At 36.8% G+C, this 20541-nt stretch overlaps 1 protein-coding gene across 5 annotated transcripts; it reads left to right on the top strand.

Annotated features, from left to right (window-relative positions):
- Nucleotides 1-2904: 2904 nt before the first annotated feature.
- Nucleotides 2905-17512, top strand: LOC106158166 (cytochrome P450 10). 5 transcript variants are annotated; one of them, XM_087013800.1, is made up of 10 exons: nt 2905-3151; nt 4359-4602; nt 4805-5036; nt 7669-7856; nt 8584-8785; nt 9512-9674; nt 14873-15039; nt 15311-15392; nt 15709-15909; nt 16384-17512. In XM_087013800.1, the coding sequence occupies exons 2-10, from the start codon at nt 4386-4388 to the stop codon at nt 16498-16500; spliced, it is 1569 nt and encodes a 522-aa protein (XP_086869926.1). In that variant the 5' UTR covers nt 2905-3151; nt 4359-4385; the 3' UTR covers nt 16501-17512. The 5 variants fall into 5 exon arrangements, with proteins under 5 accessions (XP_086869926.1, XP_086869924.1, XP_086869923.1 ...); XM_087013798.1 differs by having other exon boundaries at nt 4338-4602; XM_087013797.1 differs by having other exon boundaries at nt 2905-3169.
- The last annotated feature ends 3029 nt before the right edge of the window (nt 17513-20541 follow it).

The following is a 20541-nucleotide window of genomic DNA, read 5'->3' as shown; positions in this document are numbered from 1 at the left end:
TTTTACCACAAAAACGGCAGTTATAGCTATTATTCTGACTTCTGAGCTTGTCCTCAGACTACGTGACTTCCATTGATGGCTATACTTTGTTATAATCTCTTAAGAGATTTTAACAAAAAACCAAACTTTTTAGAAAAAAAAAACAGGGACTAACTTTGAAAGTAAAATGGATTCATGAACCATTGGTAAGTATGGGAAATTGTTGTTTACGCCAGAAAAATTCATTTTTTGGCCAAAACGAATAGTTATTATCCCTTTAAATATTTATAACTTGTTAATCAAAGGGTTAAATAAAATTAAATAACGCGCTCCGGTTGAAAGAGTCACGTTATCAAGTTTGCAGTGAGCACTTAGTGATCTCTGACCAGGAAAGAAGTATTTACCCTCACTTTCTGTCTAAATCTGATTGTTGCACTCTCCACAATTTGGTCCATATTGTGCTAGTTTTAACTATGTTTTAACTATGTTTATATTAATATATTGTCTTAAAAGACAACAAAGAAAGAAAATGATCTCTGGCACATATAGCCGACGCCTGCGTCTATCGTCGCCGTTGCCATCGTTACCCTTTGGCTTCAGAACTAATGAATATGCAAAAAACGCAAGTCGAGTTCGAAAATTAGCATGATCGGGACATTTTTTTTTCAAAAGTTATTCTGTTTTTCACTTTTTCAGTGTATATATGCAACACTGATAACACATTTCAAGGAAAACTGATCGGCCTATTGTCTTCAAACCTACAGGAGAGATCAATCTTACTAAAATACAGGTTGGGTTTAAAAATCAACTTGATCGGTGCAGTTTTGATGAAGTTATGCTTTTTGTATAAGTGTTTTTTAATTGGACTTAATTCTAAGGCATGTTAACAGTCTTATTATTGAACTAATTAGATACGTAAAAGTGTTCTTTGACATTTTCTGCATCTTAATAACATTGTTAGTTGATTATATAAAAATGATGGTAAACCTGCCATCGTGTATGGTGTAATAAAGTGTGAAAAAAATCTCACGTCATTGCAGTTTGTCATATTTAATCATTCCCTATATTCATAATCTCAGAATGGAGCAAATTAGACATTGTAATTGTTATTGATATTTTTTCTCATGTTAACAATTTTCTAAGTTGTTCATATAAAAATGGAAGTAAATGTTGTTGTTTTTTTTTTTTTTCTTTTTTGTTTTATGTAAAAAAGGTGTTAAAATAGAAATAAACTCATTTTAATACAGTTATCTCTTGTTTCCATTTTGGCGTTTTCAAGGTGTGACTTTGATATTCCATGGGCCTGAAGACCTTTGCTATAGTCACATTTTCTAAATATCCATGTGACCTGCAGTGCATTATTAAATAATGGTGGTGATTATGCTGTTAAGCATTCGGTAATATTGTTTCAAAATTGAAGAAACCTATTTTAGGCATTGCTGCCATAGTCACCATAAAAAGGAAAACTATGTCAGTAACTCTTCTCAAACTTACAGGAAAGAAAAAAGACTAACTTTCAGCGTCAGTTTGAAAACCAGTCCGATTGGTTGATTTTTCTGGATGTTAAACATTTTTGTGAAACTTTCATTTTTCACATATTGGCATTTTCAAGGTGTGACTTTACACTTCTATGGACTTGAAGACTTTTGCTAGTCACATTTTTTTAATATTCATGATACTTTTCTATTATAATTAAAAGTTGATGGTCATTATGTTGTTAAGCATTATGTAATATTGCATCAAAATAAAGAAAACCCTATTTTGGAAATTGTCCCTATCATGACCATTAAAGGAAAACCATTTTAATTATGATTCTCAAACTTGCAAAGAAGAATCACAGCACTAAAAATGCAGCCTGGGTTGGAAAAGCAGTCTAATTCACTTTTGCTAAATGTGCATGCTATTTTTAGTAGATAATTAAAAATTGGTGGTAATTATACCATTAATGATTATGAAATACTGCATCAAAATTTACAAAGTAAACTTCTTTGTCCACTGCCACCACAAATGTTCTGGAAGGAAAACTGTGTTTAAGTTACAAGAATTTATTCTAAAGATTAACATAAAGCTCAAATTATCTCTGTTGGATTATCTATTTTAATATGTGCAATTTTGTGAAATTTTCATTTTTCTCATTCTAGAATTTTCAAGTGTGAACTTGAACTCTCATGAGCCTGAAGCATTTTGCTTGTTACACATTTTACTTAAATCGGTATTAACTGTTGTGCATGATTGAAATTTGATGCTGACTTTGAAGTTAATTATAATATATAATTGCATCAGATAATTTTTTCAGCATATATGCAACACCAATAACAAGATAAGTGGAAAACCGTTTTACTATTTTGTGCGTTTTTATTTTCTGCTATGTGTCTGTACATTTGACAGATTTGCTACCTTGTTTTCCCGTTTGTTTACCCACTGCAAGCCACATTGTATTTAGCCCTATAGGGAGAGTACTTTCTGGGAGCGAAGAACTATTAAAGAGTGATTGATCTATAGCTTTTTATTGATCTAAACTACTATATTACTGTCAATCAAATACGTGTGCATCTCAACTAGAGTGGACTAGGTGGGAAGTATTGATTAACAAAAAACTCCATATATGTGCATTGTAAATGTATACAACTAGATAAGGGGAAATAAGAACATATATGAGTTGCATGTCTGCTTCGAAGCCGTAAAAATCGAAAATTGGGCATGCATCCCATGAAATACGGTTTGGGGCCTACGTTTGTCAGAAGTTAAAAGGGTCCCAGGCAAGTACTTCAGCCCGATAAGGTCAAATTCTGTGAACCTTCACCTTGATGCACTAGTCTGGTGCTTATAAAAGCAGGCACTTAATACAATGGTCGCCTACTATAACAAAACCGCCTAGGCCGCGACACAAAGAATAAAAACCTATTATTGTAACTGGGTCAGCTCCCGTGTTATTATTGTTGCTCGGGTACAGCCGTCCCCAGAACAAGCAAGGCGGTAGCGGTATATGCCTTAAATATACAGGAGTCTTCTAGGTAGGTGTGTTCTACAAGAGTGCTTAGCACAAGCAAACACCCGAGTATAATCCTAACCATCACAGCAGACAGTGTACAGATACCGTATAGATGTGGAAGACTGAGACGTAAACGTCTCACTAGAAGATTACAGCGAGACACTAGCGGATACCTTGCAGGTAACGGCTAACGTTAAGGTAAGCTGACACCACATTTCCATAGACTGAAAAGATGCTTTGGGGCTTTGAGAAAAAAATATTCCACATTAAATGTCGTGAAAGGGGAATGGGGGGAGTGGAGGGGAGGGGGGGGCAGCTGCTGACAGCCTACAGTGTATTTCTACGTATAACAGCCAGATGGTATGTTGTTGGGTACGTATCTAGATGCCAGAGACGATGACTGAAGGAAAATGGATTAAGAGACTCAAACTCCATGCATGTGTTTTTGTCTTTTTTCACTTTAGAATGTGCCCACTAGATCTGAGTGATCTATTTTTCATGTACAGACAGATGCTTCTGTACGTATAACTGTCACCTGCGTCTGTCGTTGCCGTAGCAAACACGATAAATGTTCTCGTTTAAAATCAGCATGATCAGGTCATTTTTAAAAGTTGTGCTGTTTTTTCGCTTTTTTCAGCATATATGCAACACCAATAACAAGATAAGTGGAGAACCGTTTTACTTTTTGGCTTAAATCTTACAGAACTAATGAATATCCATAAAACACAGGTCGAGTTCGAAAATCAACATGATCATGTCATTTTGAGGCTGTTTTTTTTTTCTTTTTTCAGCATATACGCAACACAGATAACACATTTCAGGGGAAAATCGATCGGCCTATTGTCTTGAAATTCACAGGACTGATCTACCTTACTAAAATACAGGTTGAGTTCGAAAATCAGTTCGAAAATCAGACCATTTTTACACAATTTTTTCTTTTGGGGTTTTCTTATAATTTTTTATATAGATATTTTCAAACGCCGGCATTTTCAAGTTGTGAATTTTAACTCCCATCCATCTCAAGCTCTATACACTTTCTGTATTTCTACATAAGCAATAGTTTTGGTGTTTATGCCATTAAACATTATATTATGTTATATTATATTAGTTTCTGCACCGTCATCATTTTTCATATATTGGGATTTTCATTTATGTGAATTTAAACTGTCATGGTTTTGAAACTGTAATCTTATTGACCATGTTACCTGTTGTGCATGATTAAAGTTTAGTTTTGGTTGACTGTGTTGTTATAAGCATTATTTATTATTGCATCAAAATTGAAAAAAGGACCAACTTCCTACATCCTTATTTTCTGCTTTTTGCCTGTGCATTTGACAGCTTTGCTGCCTTGTTTAATGATTTCCAGCTTTTTCCTTCTCACATCAAGTCATCGCCTCATAAACAGAGGTCCAGGATGCCTGTACATTTACACCAGCATGGGAGATGGACTAAATGTGTCCTGTACTATATCACCGGCCGGTCCTGCACGACCTCCGCTACCACCAAAATCAAAGACCCGCCCACACCCCACGGGGCGGCTACACACGTACCTCAGGCACGGCCGCTGGAAGAAATGCCAGGACCAAAGGGCCTGCCTTTGCTGGGAAACCTTCTGGACTATACCAAGTTTGGTACGCTCATTTTGCACTGTCATCTAGTGTGTTAGCCGGTCAGATAAACCATTATTATACCGGTATATTTTATAGAATATTCCTTTAGGTGGAGTAGTTTTACGACCCTTGTTTATGAGACAAATATCGGTATATTTTTAATGTTAAAACCATCGTTTGATATTTTAAGTATAACATGAAAATTAATCAAATCATCTTCCAGGGAACAAAAAAATATCTAAATTACACCTGCAGCTCGCTAAGGACTTTGAGAAATATGGAAAAATTTTCAAGACAAGACTCGGGCCCAGCACATACATGATTTACGTGTCCGACCCTGAAGATATTGCCACTGTGTTCAGAAAGGAGGGGCGTTACCCAAGCCGAGGGACTTCGTTTGCCTTGATGGATGCCTATTACAAGCGCACAGGAAAACCTGTTGGTTTAGGGATGGGGTAAGGAGAGGCATAGACCAACTTCTGGCCTTGCCACGGCGGTCTTTTCAATGTGACTTTTTTTCTTTTATTTTGGCATGTCCCATGTCATTCCATTCTAGAAAAATTCTACTTTTATTGAACGCAGTTTTGCAGTGCTCCTGTGTATTTTTAGTTTTAGTTGAAAATCACTCATCGTATTATTTTTTGTAAATTTGCGTCAATTTTCAAGACTACATTAATGGAATACATTTTTTTTACTTTTGTGTCAGTGAAGGCGAGGCACAGCCTGTCTGTGAATATACTTGTAATGCGCTAGGATATTGTTCTTACCTCCGCTAAGGAAACTATGATTTTACCTCTGTTTGTCTAAATGACACCAGCCCAACTCAAAACGTTAAGGATGGATTGTGTCTACATTTTCGGAATAGGTCACGAATGGGCTAACTTAAAAGTTTTTAAGTAGCTAGATTTTGGCGATGATCCATTGAGCAGCTAAAAGTTATTTCAAAGAAGAATATCATCAGCTGTGTTATGTTATAAGTATAGTAATTATTTCTTTAATCAACAGCTGAATATTAAAATAGTTGCCCTCCAATATTCACATCAAGAAGACAGGGGCCACTCTCAACAAAACTGATGGTACCAAGTAGTTAATAAAACCCGACATGGCTTACCAAAACTTGTCAGAGCTATTGAAAAATTGCCATAGTTGTTGAAAAAAAGAGCAGAGCTATTGAAAATGTGACAGAGCCGTTCTTGTTTTGTTTTGGTTAAAAAAGATGTTTATATTGGTTGACGTATCAGGTGTATACACAAGCTGTGAAAGGCAGGTGTTTGTTTGACCACGATGATAAAAAAAGAGGTGGCATTTAAAAGCATACAAACAGGGGTCCGCTAACAGTCAGGTGAGACTATTTTAATTCACAAATAGAGAGGTGTACAAACCAAATACCTTGAGTATTGTGATATATGTAGTGTGTGGTTCGCAAACACTTAGTAGATGAATGAACAGTGGTCGGCACTAAATGAATGACATTATTATAATATGAGACGGGTATTATACCAAATCTATATTATGTGCCCTTGAATCAACTGTATTAGTGGCTTATTTGTACTTAAACGCCGCATCAAATACTTTTGGTTTCTCTAAATCCCCCAACCCTTTATTCCTAATTGGTCACCTTGGTTTATACAAGCAAAACAGTAATGCAGGCGTCCGTAAACAATTTGTCTAGAGAGGGGACTTTTGTGGCCAAAACCATTTCTAAGCAATATTTTTGATTTAATGTTAAACATTGGAGTACCCTTCTCTTTGCCTTTAAAAAGATTTGGATATTTTCTCTTTCAGTAACATTGAACAGTGTTTTTTTTTTTTTTTTTAAAACTAGACATTTTGATATTTCCTGTCCACCTTTACAAATCTGAGTATTTTTTTCTTCATTTCCATGACACGCTAGTGTTCGTAATGTAAAAAAGGAAAATTATTTTTCTCTTTCCAGTAACTACATTTTTCCTATTCAAAGCTGAACATTGTTACTCTTCTCTTCGTCCTTAAAAAATTAGTATTTTTTTATTTTTAGTCAAATTTTCTTAGCATTTTTCTGATTAATATTGCAGAGCAGAGCTTAATATTGCAGTATTTTTTTCTGTTTGTTTTTCAAATTGATAATTTGTTCTCCATCAAATGAAACGTCCTTGTTTTTATCAATGGAAAATGGAAAAGTATTCTTCACTTATAAGTGAAAAAATTAAGAGATTTTTCCGATTCAACGCTACACATACAGGTGTAGCTGTTTTTTCTGTCCATCTTTGAAATTCAGTGTTTTCGTTCTTGTTTAAATTTAAATTTTAAATACATCTTTAAAAATATTTTGTTTAAAAAGTATAATATCCATGCTTTCGGCTAGTCTGCCTTCTTTACGGACAAACGTTTAACATTTGATTATGATATACAAGATCTAAACGGTGGTTTATGACTACAATTGTCCAAAAAGTAATGTAAAATGTAAAAAAAGTCTTTTTCTCCTTATATTAGTGCAAAAAAACGAGTTGTTATACTAGTTCAAAGTTAAACAGCGCAGTATTTTTTATTTCTTTGAACATGAAAAAAAATTAAATGAAACACCAACCTACATGTAATATGCAGAAGTTATCTGTAGTGCATAAAACAGCAGTTTTACTTTCTGATTCAAGTTAAATTATTCTGTTCGTCTTTGAAAATCAGAAAATTCACCGATGAAAATAACATCATAAGAGATTTTTGTACACAAGATCGCGTTTAAACATTGTAGTTTTTGTCTGCTTATACAGTAGTCATGTTAAAGAGCCATATAAATTCAAGACAACACGGGTCATATGGATAAAATGTACATTTATTAGTGCTAAGGATACACTCTCTTTGAGTTACAATAGTGATTATAATTAATTTACCTGTGCCGTCCTTCCTGGCCTATACCTGGAAATAGCTGGGGTTTGAGGGGGAGGGGGCAGGTATATCTGCTGAACAGAGGATATTCAACTGAAAGGCCTCGTTCCCTGTAGATACTCTGACATCGAAGTATTGGAGGTAAACAATTTCAAAATTTAGCTTATTTGTCCTGGCGTAGGCATGCTCTCTGTTCAGTGAAAACATTTTAGCTTCTCTTTCAAGAGATGGCAAACAGTGGCATGACCGGCGTACGACGACCCAGAAGAAAATGCTCCGCCCCCAAGCCGTGCAGCTCTACCTAAGTATGCAGTCTCAAGTCACAGATGAATTCGTGGCTTACCTGCGGAGGATGGCCGAGGAAAAGACAGAGCTTGACATCCAGGAGGAGCTGGTCCAGTACGTCATGGAATGTAAGCTTCATTTCACACAAAATATTTCATAAGCAGAAGCAAATGCGTATCTACATGTTTTGAAATGAGGAATGAACTGTGACTGCACTGAAAAGTGAATATATAAAGGAACGTTTGTTCCCCCAGTTTTATGTTATAACGACGTTAGTGTTAGTATGTTTTTGCAAGATATAAGGTCTTTTTAACTGAATGCTCTCATTTTGGTGAGTTCTAACATGCAATTATACTACTGGATTTTTATAAAATTCGATATCTGTCCCCAAAATTTTGTCACATTTTAGTTTAGCTAACTAATTGTCCTTGTCGAGTGTCGAGGATCCATTTAGGTAATTCACAATTCAAAATGCACAAGACGTAAAAAACAGAGAAAAGCGGTCCTTAGAGCGCATTCAGAACAGCAGACTTACGGATCCGCTGATGAAATATGGCCGACCCACTTGAATTGCGTAATCCTCGCATGGAATCTATTCATATATAATCGGCGATTGGGTAACAAGATTTCACGTGGGTCACCATATTTGATCTGCGTTTCTGCTAGTCCGCTGCTCTGAATGCACTTTTAGTCAACATTATAGCATGCAGTCACTAATAGTATTGCTTTACGGTAGCGATTTCTCTCTTTCAATTTAGAGAAATGGCTCTTGTTCAAATTGGAGAACAAACATTTTATTTTACCTTTTTTTACCCTTTGTAAAATTACCATATCTTTATTCGCCTATTTTTTTAGCGATTGGCAATGTATGTTTTAATATGCGACTCAACGTGCTTGGAGCTAAATTGCCACACGATGCCAAGGAGCGGATGTTTATTCAGAAAAACGAAGAATTCTTTGCCCTGCTCGCCGATAGCCTTTACTCTTTACAGCTGTATAAGTGGTTTCCAACTCCTCTCTATGCCCGGTTTGAGGACCTATACACCTTTATTTTACAGTAAGTACAGAGGTATGACAAAACCTTTTACACGCACTCAATGGGATTAGTTGTGGGGGAGATCTCTTTTATTTTAGATTATTTGGTGCTTTCCGTGATTGAGGAAAGGTTAAAAGTTAATTTAAGAAAAATATAAACTGGTGATTTTACAATACATTATGGTCTACTCAAGCCCATGCCACAGCAACGGGGAGTGCCCAGAAGAAATTAAAGTTTTATCTCACAAAATAGCCATTAAACGAGGAAGACACTCCAACATTTCTAAATAAAATAAAATCTTTAAACTCTGTTATGTGAACGATATAGGAGACGGGTTTCTTTATGTTCCCATATACCCCTTCCGTATAATATTTAGGCAGAAATTTATCAAATAAAACACCCTTAAACCTATCAAAGGCTATCTTTGAACAATACTTCAGTTAAATAATTAAGGTAAAAACATCTCCGAATCAAGATAAGGATCCCTTTGGGTATTTGTTAATTTATATAATTTTATGTTGTATGTTATTATATTTTATTATATGGTATATTACTTTCATGAGCCGTACGGCTTATAGATTAAATAAAATGAATTCAAATTAGTAGGCTTTGTCCCTTCCCATTGTTTGAGCATGTTTGCCAGTAAACGTGAAATATAAGTATCATGCACCCATAAAGTTGTATCCACCGACATGACTTCAGTTGTCCTACATGCAGTTTGTTTGATTTTTGTTTTATTTCTTTCAGATTTTCTGCGGATCTTATCGAAAAGAGTCTCGCGAAAGATGCCGAGTTGAGGGCTACGGAAGACAGTCCACAGCATTTTATTACCGACCTTGTCAAGGACGGCGAATCCATTGAAAACGCCTCGGATTCAGCCACGACCCTCTTTATGGCAGGAGTTGAATCGGTGACTTGATAAACATTTCCAAAATACATTTTTATGTACAGACACATCTATGTCTGTGCATATAGCCCTCACCTGCGTCGCCGTGCACTTTCACCGAAAAGTGGAAAACCGTTTCACCTTTTGGCTTGAAAGATACAGAACTGATAAATATTCATAAAACGCAGGTCGAGTTCAAAAATCACCTTGATCGGACTATTTTTTCAAAAGTAATGCAGTTTTTTCTCTTTTTTCAGCATATATGCAACACTGATAACACATTTCAAGGAAAATCGATTGGCCTTGAAATTCACAGGTGTGATCATGCAGTCTTACTAAAATACAGGTCGAGTTCAAAAATCAGCTCAATCGGACCAATTTCAATAAAGTTAAGCTATTTTTCCGCTTTTTTCAGCATATTTTATCCACCATTATACGAATAACATGAAAGCCACGTAATGTTTTGCTTAAAAACTTGTGTCTGATTCATAGGGCTTATATATAGATCAAGTTTGTAAATTAGCTTGATTGGTTCACTTTTGATGAAGGAAGGCTTTTTTGTACAGATTCAATTCATACGCATGTTTACAGTGTCACTATCAAAGTAATTAGATATGTAAAAGTGTTTTTTTTTTTTTTTTTTTTTTTTGAGATTTTCTGCATCTTAAAGGAATAACAACTGTTCATTTTGGCCAAAAAAAAATTAATATTCCTGGGGTAAACAGCAATTGTCCCATACTTTCCATTAGTAAATGAATTCATTTCTAAATTCATAGTCAGTCCCTGGACAAAGAGTTGTTATCCCTTTACAATATTGTTAGTTGATTATATAAACATGGTGGTAAACCTCTTATTGTGTATTGTGTAAGAAAGTGTCAAAAATGGAAATAAACTCATATCATTGCAGTTTGTCAGATTCAATCATTCACTATGTTCAGAATCTCAGAATGGAGGAATTGGACATTTAAAATTGTTCTTTTGGTATTTCTCATCTCATCAATTTTCTTAGTTGATCATAGAAAATGAAAGTAAATGATTTACTTGGTTTTATGTAAAAAAGTGTTAAAAATAGAAATAAACTCATATCATTGCGGTTTGTCAGATTCAATCATTCACTATGGGTGTATTTCCAGTAATTTAGATCGATCTAGGAATTAAAATTTAGATCGACCTAACTCCCTGGGGTTTCACGCTAAATTGCAATCAGATGAGCGCGCACCATAGTTAATTACCCCTTACAGCTTTTAGTAGGCCGGACAGACGCTTAAGCCAGCCAAGCTGACAGTAATCTAGTGAGACTTCCCACAGGGATAGATCGATCTAAAAATCTATGGAAATGGGGTGTATGTTCAGAATCTCAGAATGGAGCACATTGGACATTTAAAATTGTTGTTTTGATATTTTCCCATCTCAACAATTTTCTGAATATCCACCATACCTATATTTTATTATTAAAAATTGATTGTTATTATACTGTTAAGCGTTATGTAATATTGCATCAATTTCATGAAAACCCTATTTTGAACGCTGCTGCTAATGATGAACATTAAAGGAAAAACCATGTTAGCCTTGTTAGTTATTATTCTCAAACATACAAAGAAGAAACACGGGCCTCTATTGGAAAGGCAGGCAAATAAGCTTTTTCTTTTGGAAATTTTCATTTTTCACATATTGAAGCCAAGTGGTGATCAAATTTTCTAAATGTCCATGATATTTATTGTTAGATGGTTAAAAATGGTGGTAATACCATTAATCATTATTTAATACTGCATTAAAATTGAAAGAAAATGTACTTTGTGCACTGTCAGCACAAACGGTATGAAAATAAAAAATGTCACTTATTATTGTTTTAACTTACAAAAATGATTCTAAGCATTGACATACATCTCAAATAAGAAAACCTACTCGATTGGATTATCATTTTTAATTGAATTTATACAATTATTTGTGAATTAACATTTTGGCATATTCAAAGTGTGAACTTGAACTCCCATGGGCCTGAAGCCTTATGCTTGTTACTTTTGTTGGTATTATTTGTTGTGCATAATAACAAATGTTGGCTCTACAGTTAAACACAATGTATTATTGCATCAGAATTAACAGTAGCCTATTTTGTGCATTGTTATTTTCTGCTTTTTGTCTGTACATTTGACAGCTTTTCTGCCTTGTTATTTTGTCAGTTTGTTTGACGTGCTATAAGTTATATTTTTGTAGAAATGCTTGCGGTAATTCTTAAAATAGCATATCGTGTACCTGTTCTGTCCTCTCTCTCTCTCTTCCCCCTCAATGATTTCATATTTTCTTTGAATGCAGAGTTTAGCATTAACCCGATCATCAGCTATGAGAAATTAAATGTTTCACGTGGAGTCGAAAGTTGACATTGAATACGACGATTGTTCTTGGCGGATCTTAGATCAAAAGGCAACAAGAAGAAAAAATAAATAAATAAATAATAAATTTAATGTGACCGAAAAACAATCTAATTGATAGAAACACATTGAAAACTGCTGCTGGTGAGATTGTTGTCGAAGTTACCGGTAGACCGCTGTCGTCATGGGCTGCCGGGTGCGCCGCTGAGCATAGGAGTTCTGTGATCTATTGTCTGATTTTACTTTGATGCAGATGGAACATGAGCCTGCATGTACGCATAGGACAGGGAATACCCTCGATCTAGTTTTGCCAACTAGACATGAGCAAATCTGTGATTTAGAGGTCTGGCCTGACGGTTTTTGCTCGGATCATTATCCAGTAGTGTTTACGTTTGAAATGAATGCGAGTAGGGTACGTGAATCAGAGGTCAAGGTCAATTTTAGGTTGGAAGCGTGTCGATCTACGTACGTACAAGGATTGAGGAATTCCTTTGTGATAGGCTTGGTTATGGTTTTCATTTTAGTGCACGTAATGCCAACAATAATGTTGAACATGTGTGGAATGATTGGCTGTTTGTGGTAAATACGGGAATAGATTGCTTTGTACCTAAGCGCATGTTAAAGGTTTCAAGTAGGCCTTGGAGGGTTATGGGAGAGCTAAAGCATTTGTCAAATAGGGTGAAGTCAGCGTTGCGTAAAGCTAGAAATGATGGTAGAGTTACATCTTGAAATAGGTATAGAGGTTTGAGAAATAGGTTGAGGAAAGTCCCGTACTAGTTACAAACAATAGTGGGCCTGATTTGGTCAAATCTGAAGCTATATTTCTAAACTCCGATGTCACAACATTAAAAAGTATGCTGCACTAGTACTTCTACAACGAAGTATTTCCTTGCTTTAAAAATGATCTGAGATGGTATCTAAACCACCCTTTAGCAATTAGGTAAATGGCACTTACTTGACAAGAGACCACGCACCCTTTGCTACTCACACAATGGTCCTCTTCTTGATTGCCATCTTCACCTGGCTAGCTGGAAAGTCAGTCCACGTTTAGACGCGTGAGGGGAGATAATTGCTTTACCACTTCATTTGAAGGCAGACAAATTATAGTCTTACTCACTGCAGTTTTAGTTCCTTTTTAGTCTTAAGATCAAATTAATGCTTCTTACTTAATCTTTAAGATAGCGTCAGTCCAGTTTTGGTCTTAAATTGCACTTTAAGACCCAATCAGGCCAACTAGTGAAAGCATATATCGAAACAATAGGTAGGGTGTCAAGGTCCAAACCGAAGCGCTTTTGGTCGTTTAAACACAATAAAGTAAATGCTGATAGGATACCCAAATCTATAAGTTACAATGTTGTGAAGGGAGTTGATTGCAGTGATAAAGCCAACTTGTTCAATGATTAATTTACTGTCGTCTTTTCTAATGATAATGTAGTTTTGCCAGATATTGGCATTGTGGTCGAACCTTCATTAGATTGTTTTGAATTTACAACCGAAGAGGTGTTAAATTGTATTTAAAGGCTCCGTAACTCAAAAGCAACGCAAATTGCGATCAAGCCCAAGCGTTTCTATTCCATAACTTGGCATTTACTTGCCCCATATGGTAGCCTCGAAATGAAAGATGATATCGCTGTCCGAATTTGAGTTACGAAGCCTAGGTCTTGATGTAAAGAATGGAATTCCGCCAAAACTATTGAAGGAATGTGCCGCATCGTTAAGTGACTCTTGTGCGTTTTTATTTTATTGTAGTATGTTGTGTGGTGATCTGCCTATTATTTGGAAGTTGGCGAATAAAAAGGGTAACGAGGGTAAGGTAGAAAACTACAGGCCAGTGTCTTTGTTATGTACTATTTCCAAGGTTATGGAGAGGTTGATCCACACTAAACTGACCAAATAATCCTACCTAAAATTAATGAGGCTCATGATGGTTTTTTAGGGCACAGCGTTCAACTAGCACCCAACTAATACAAGCATCACATTCAATAGGGGGAAATTTGGATAGAGTTGAGCAGATGATGTCATTTATCTAGATTTTAGCAAGGCGTTTGATGCTGTGCCTGTGTAGTTTTGATATAAATGGTAGATTATTAAACTGGTTTAGCGTTTATTTAACCGTAAGGCAGCAAAGAGTATTCTTAAATAGTGAAATCTCATATACTAGTGATGTAACTTCTGGAGTTCCACAAGGATCAATCTTGGGGCCACTGATGTTTTTACTTTATATCAGTGACTTACCTGAGGTTTTTGACCGGTTAACAACTATGTCTCTTTTTGCTGATGACTCAAAAATGCATATATTAATTAGTTCTTTGGCTGATTGTTTGGCCCTCCAGGAGGATCTTGAGAAAGTAGTAGAGTGGTGTAATACGTGGGGAATGAAACTGAATGCTAAAAAATGTATGCTGCTAAGTGTCACACGGAAGGTCAATCCAACTGTATTTTATTATAACATCTCTGGACGTGTTGACAAAGGTACATGAAGTAAGGGATTTAGGAGTAACCGTTAGTAGCGAGCTGACCTTTAATTTACATATAAAGAACATTGTTAAGTGTGTAAACTAGACATGGGCAGCTATTATGCGAGTATTTGACAGAAATAGGAACCCGAGATTAATGCGGCCTCTTTTTGATTCTTTAGTACGGTCAAAGCTGGAGTTAATTTCTGTATCTTGTAATCACATCACAAAAGAAAATTTGATAAAACTAGAAAGGGTGCAGCGATCTGCCACAAGACATATTCTTGGTAACCAAATGAATTATAAAGACAGACTGATTGCTTTAAACATGATATTTATAATTTTGTACTCAATAAATTATTTCAAATCAAATCAAATCTGTCGTTTTCTGTTTCAGACCTCTAACACCCTGGCCTTTTTAATGTACAATTTGGCCTGCAACCCAGACAAACAAGACAAATTGAGGACCGAAGTGACCCGAGTGTTGCCGAGAGATGGTCACATGACCCCCGAACACCTCAATCGTCTGCCTTATATGAAAGCGTGTTTGAAGGAGTCTATGAGGTATGCAATGACACGCCTAAAGAGTTCTACCTTCATCTGCACTTTTTTTTTTTTTTTTTTTGATGGGGGGGGGGGAGTATACATGTAGTTAGGTGGTATAACACTTGTCAATCACCACCACTTTCTCAGAACTATAGTTTATCGTGTGTAAGTTAAGAGTTTTTTATCACCGTTTAGTGTTTGAATGTAGCTGTAACTGCCAATTCATATCTTCTTGAAATAACATTTTTGTTGCAGAATATTTTGGCATTGGTATTTGTCATGTTTTCAGATTAATCTTCCCCACAGCGGCAGGGACTTCGAGAGCCCTGGCCGAAGACGCTGTTCTGGGAGGTTTCCTAGTACCAAAAGGGGTTTGTAGATATTTATTGTCACATCATATTGATGCAAGCGTGGTCTGATCTCAAATTAGACTAGAAGCTAAATTAACCGTGCACGTTCTCCTAAGACAGGAGAAGTCTTAACACTTACTTAAACCGCCACAAATTTATTTAAAATTCTCCTATTGGGTAATCACATTCTCATCTTTAAAAAGTCGAGTTTAAACGTAAAAGTAAATTCGTAATTATAACAATTTGCCTGTCTATTGTAAGGAGGTGGCGTTTGTTAATCTATATGTAAAGTATGGGTGATATTTCATGCTCAGTCACGTGACCTTTTTTCTTTCAGACCTGTGTGATAAACTGTAACAACATCCCGTGCTTACAGTCCGAGTATTTCTCTAACCCTCACACCTACTCTCCTGAACGCTGGATGAAGGAGGATAACGTGCAGCCACACCCTTTCCTCATGCTGCCCTTCGGCCACGGCCCCAGAATGTGTATAGGGAAACGGTTCGCAGAACAGCAGATGTACATTGCTATCAGCAAGGTATTAACCCCAATCTCTCAGTCTCTCTCTTCTCTCTTTTTCCCTCCTCCCTCTCTCTCTCCCTCTCTCTCACATACTCTTTTTCTGCTATACATACAAGCACATTTTCTGCTACACACTCTCCTTCATATTTGGACAAGAAAACAACGTAATTCACTTGATCTTATTTAGATATGTGGATGTAATTCATAAGGTATTTATTTGATATGGTATTTTTCTTCAACAAGCCCTAGTTTGCGCATAGGAAATCATGTTTACCTTATAGGAATCCTTTCCAGATTTTCCCGCCAAATTGAATTTTCTCCTATTCGCGAATCATCGACCAGCCTCTGTACCTGAATCCGTTTCTAATTGCTAAGTTATTGCTACGATTCATGCAGGAAATGTAGAGATAGAATTCATGTTTTGGGGACATTTTCAAACGCGGATAGTTTACCTTTTTATTCCACCATTTCATTCTATTTCTATCTTCAGCTTGTCCAAAATTTCACGATACAACACTCGGGCTCGGAGGACATTGGAATCACGTATACTACATTCGGGAAACCAGACAAACCTCTTGGTATCACACTCACACCAAGAGGTGACTAGACAGTGTTCTGCAGGAAAAGCGCTGACGAACTGTACGTTTCACTTTGGTATTCAAAGGTACTGGCTTACCCAGGTTGTCGCTAAGGGGAGAGTGGCAATGTTCATGAAAAGTTACGGTACGAAGCGAGAGAAACATAAAACAGTAGACGTCTTTTACCATAATATAAAGGGTACAGGGTTGTAAAAATGGCTAGTTTTCCTCGTCTCTTTTGTTTTCCTTTATTTGAATATTAATTGTGTTCCAAACATTTGAATCATTATATAATTATCTCGTAAATGAGCAAAAATGTTTGTTAGCTTGGTAGTCTGACCATAAATGAAAATATCAAACAAAAGCCGAAAGACGTTCATACTGTTAGGTGGAGATGTAATAGACACCGACCACAGTACTGACTGGAATTCAACCAAGATCCTTGAATCCGAGTCATCTGACATCCTGCGTTAGATACGAGAGGCTATCAACATCAGCCGTCACCTGCCACCCATGAATAGGGACGGGGGGGGGGGGGTTCGTTCTACCTGACATGTATAAGATGGTCCTAGCCGCTATACCACCTAGTGGTCAGTGAGTGTGAATATCTGGTCACATCAGTCTGATGAAGGACTACGTCCCGGTTGGCCGTAATTAAGCTGACAGTATGAAAGTTTTTCGGTTTGTGTTTGATTATGTTCACTTATAATATAATTATTTCTTATAGCTTAAATATGTATATGTTTTGTTCTTTATAAATTCTAGTTTGTAAGATAATTTTGCTATGTGTAATAAGGTGTTTTGAACATTATTATTAGAAACATGAGTATTCCATTCTACATGTATTATCGTACAGGTCTGCGTACATTTTGAAATGTAATATAATTAAAAATCGTCGTTTTCAAGAATGTGGACTTTTTTGAGAAAATCTTTGTAAAAATCGCCCCAGTCACTTTAAGTGAAATATAGGCCTATTAGACACATGTATCTTCAGTCGTGTTCTGTTCCTCTGAATGAATAAAATTACTTTAGATTGCTTTATTCTTGAGTTGTACACTTTCATTAGTCAAATGTATATAACTTGTTAATCAGAGGGTGAAGAAAATAAGTCAAACGAAAAAAGATATGAAATGTAACAAGTTTTAAAATGGCCGAGAAGTGGGATAGAAAAAACTTACTAGTACATTGCCTCGGTACTTTATCAGTGCGCATGCTTTAACCGTTCTTCAGTTGTCCGTGTTCAAGACATGACCGTCATGTATACATGTAAATACACGTCACCTCTGACGAACCAGACGTAAAAAGAGTTTTGTGTAAAAAAATCAAATTCGGACCTCCAGACGCCATGGTGCAGTTTGGTAAACTCACGTTTTGTTACGGTGCTCCGCGACATTAATGAGAAGAAGAAACTCCGAATGTCAAGTAAGTTCAGGGGCATTCTTTATTTTACATATCAATAAATCATAAGATTGTGAAAACAAGCCTACGTTATGGCGTAAACGTCGCTGCATGTGGCAAAAACAATGATGTTAAACATTGACATATTATAAATGAACATCCTAATGTGAGGCAATGGCGAATGTTGCTTGCGATACGGACGTTGGAAATTGGATTTGTCAGCAGTGAGCTGCAAAATAAATCTGATTTTAAAATACTATAATTACACATAATTGATGAACAACAGTGCAATAAAGGCAAGTCAAGTCTTTTTGCGTTTAATAATTTATATTCATTTGCCCTATTTATTTTATCGTAATCGCATCCTCCATTCCAAATAGATAATCGAAATTATCTTTTTCATACACAAAAAATAAACATCGTGTTCCATTTCATCTGAGCAGTTTTTAATACCAATGGAAACGCACCTTAGGCTGCAGTGTTTTGCCTGTGATGTGGTCTCAGCCTCGTAGTCTCTTATACCAATGGCTACACGCCTTAGGCTGCAGCTGTGTATTCCCTGTAATGTGGTCTGAGCCTCACAGTTTCTAATACCAATGGATACACGCCTTAGGCTGCAGCTGTGTATTGCCTGTGATGTGGTCTCAGCCTCGTAGTCTCTTATACCAATGGAAACACGCCTTAGGCTGCAGTTGTGTATTGCCTGTGATGCGGTCTATGCCTCGTTGTGACGGCTTACACACGTACACCGCCCAGTTGTGTTAGTGAAGACAGAACGAGGATTGTTAGAGAGAGAAGATGAACTAAACGCACCCAAGGTAATGGGCATATTTGTGTAGAAGGGAGTTGACTTGTATAGTTGAATAAATACATTAATTAATTTATGTGGTATATGAAAATTACACTAGCCATCCTACCAAATTATCTATTGATGATTATCTCAATACATATTATTGAAATAGCTGAGAAGTTGTGTTGCTACAGTTTGTTTGTATGTCCGGGCAGTAACTAGATACCCCAGTGTTATTTAGCCAGGAATATACGGCTAAAAATTGTGATGTTTGTCCTTAGATTCTGTTTCAGCCTGTATGTGATGCTCCCCATAACCATATAAACATGTATGTAGTTTATAGTTTTAAAGCTATGACAAGGCATGTGAAGATTCTTTTGTCTATATCTATTTATATTAGTTTGATCTTACCATCCAAATAGCACACCAGAGGGGGTGACAGGTTGTCATACCTGTCACAACCTCATTCCCTGATGAAATCTGACTGCAAGCAGATGAAATATTGGATGGTAAGATCAAACTAATATAAATAGCTATAGACAAAAGAATCTTCACAAGTCTATGACAAGGCAGTGTTTGTATAAATGTAGCTTCTGAGACATTTTTCAAACACGGTTAGTGAACGGCACAGGTGACCGTAACTAGGGCAAATCACTATTTTACAGCATTCACTGTTTACTAGGCTCTGCACGCTCGCCATGGTGTCTTTTTATTCATAAGAATCCAGGTTAATAAGGACGTAGACATATTATGCGTGTCGTAATTAGAATCCACGCCATATAGAATGTAGGTGGGTTGTTTTTTTTAACGAAACAGACACAAGCTTTGATCTCACAGTGAAAGCGTCTCATTTTGTGGAATCTTTGAAAGCACTTAACCGGTAGGTACCACTTACAGAAAAACTGGCATCACATACAAGTAGAAGAGTTTACAGCAGACTAAAGAGTGCTGATCAATATATTTATTTCACAACGTCCTTTTAATGTTTAAAAATGATTAAATTCAGTATTGTGGGAATGGGGAGGACGTATAGTCAGTCAGTAAAGCATTCACTCGATCTAGTCAGTTACTCAATGGATTGCAGGCCCGTAGCCAGCAATTTCAAAAGGGGGGGGTTCTTTTTTAGAAAAAGTGGACCTTTTTCCATTAAAACTTCATGTACCTAGATCAAATTTTACCCAGAGTGGACCTTTTCCCACTAAAGGGGGCAGTTCTTTCGAACCCCCCTCCCCCCCCCCACCCCCCCCCCCCCCCCCCCCCCCCGGCTACGGGCCTGGATTGAAAGACTATATATCAAGATTTTTGCATGATTCCTGCATCCCCTGTTTTACTACCAATCAATCAATGTTTTCTTTTAAGCCTGTAGACAACTCCGACTACCTACTTCCTAGACTCTTTTCGTGTGCCTCGTTGAAACGTAACCGTTTAAGCAACCACTGATGGCAAATAACATTATTCGCCCACTAGGACATGACGAAACCAACTGCGCTTTGATGCATGAGGCAAAAGTCTCCACAATGGCGTTTACCACGTGGATCACCTCGAAAAGGTTGATAACAGATGATGTCTGGGTACAGTGTCTCGGGCAACTGCAAAGAGACATTCCGCACCTTCGACTGGCCATAGTTTGGCAGGAAGGGAAGAGGCACTTCAAGTATATGGACGTCCCTCGTGTAGACTACGAGGCTGTTGAAGGGACGGCGGAAGATGACTGGGAGAAGGTCCACGAGGATATGATGCCCGTGTTGTTTGACACAGCCAATGGTCCGCTTTGGAGGGTGAGAGTAGTGCGCATGCCCAAACAAAATGCTGACTCAACAATGGAGGGATACGTCGTAAATGATAACGACCTCTTCAACAGCGTAGTCGTGTTTGGGATCCA

Source organism: Lingula anatina, chromosome 5 (assembly GCF_051362555.1).
Source record: "Lingula anatina isolate TDL-2025a chromosome 5, LinAna3.0, whole genome shotgun sequence".
Classification (NCBI taxonomy): Eukaryota; Metazoa; Brachiopoda; class Lingulata; order Lingulida; family Lingulidae; genus Lingula; species Lingula anatina.
The sequence above is the reverse complement of the archived record's forward strand: the minus strand, read 5'-3'. Positions and strand labels throughout refer to the sequence as shown.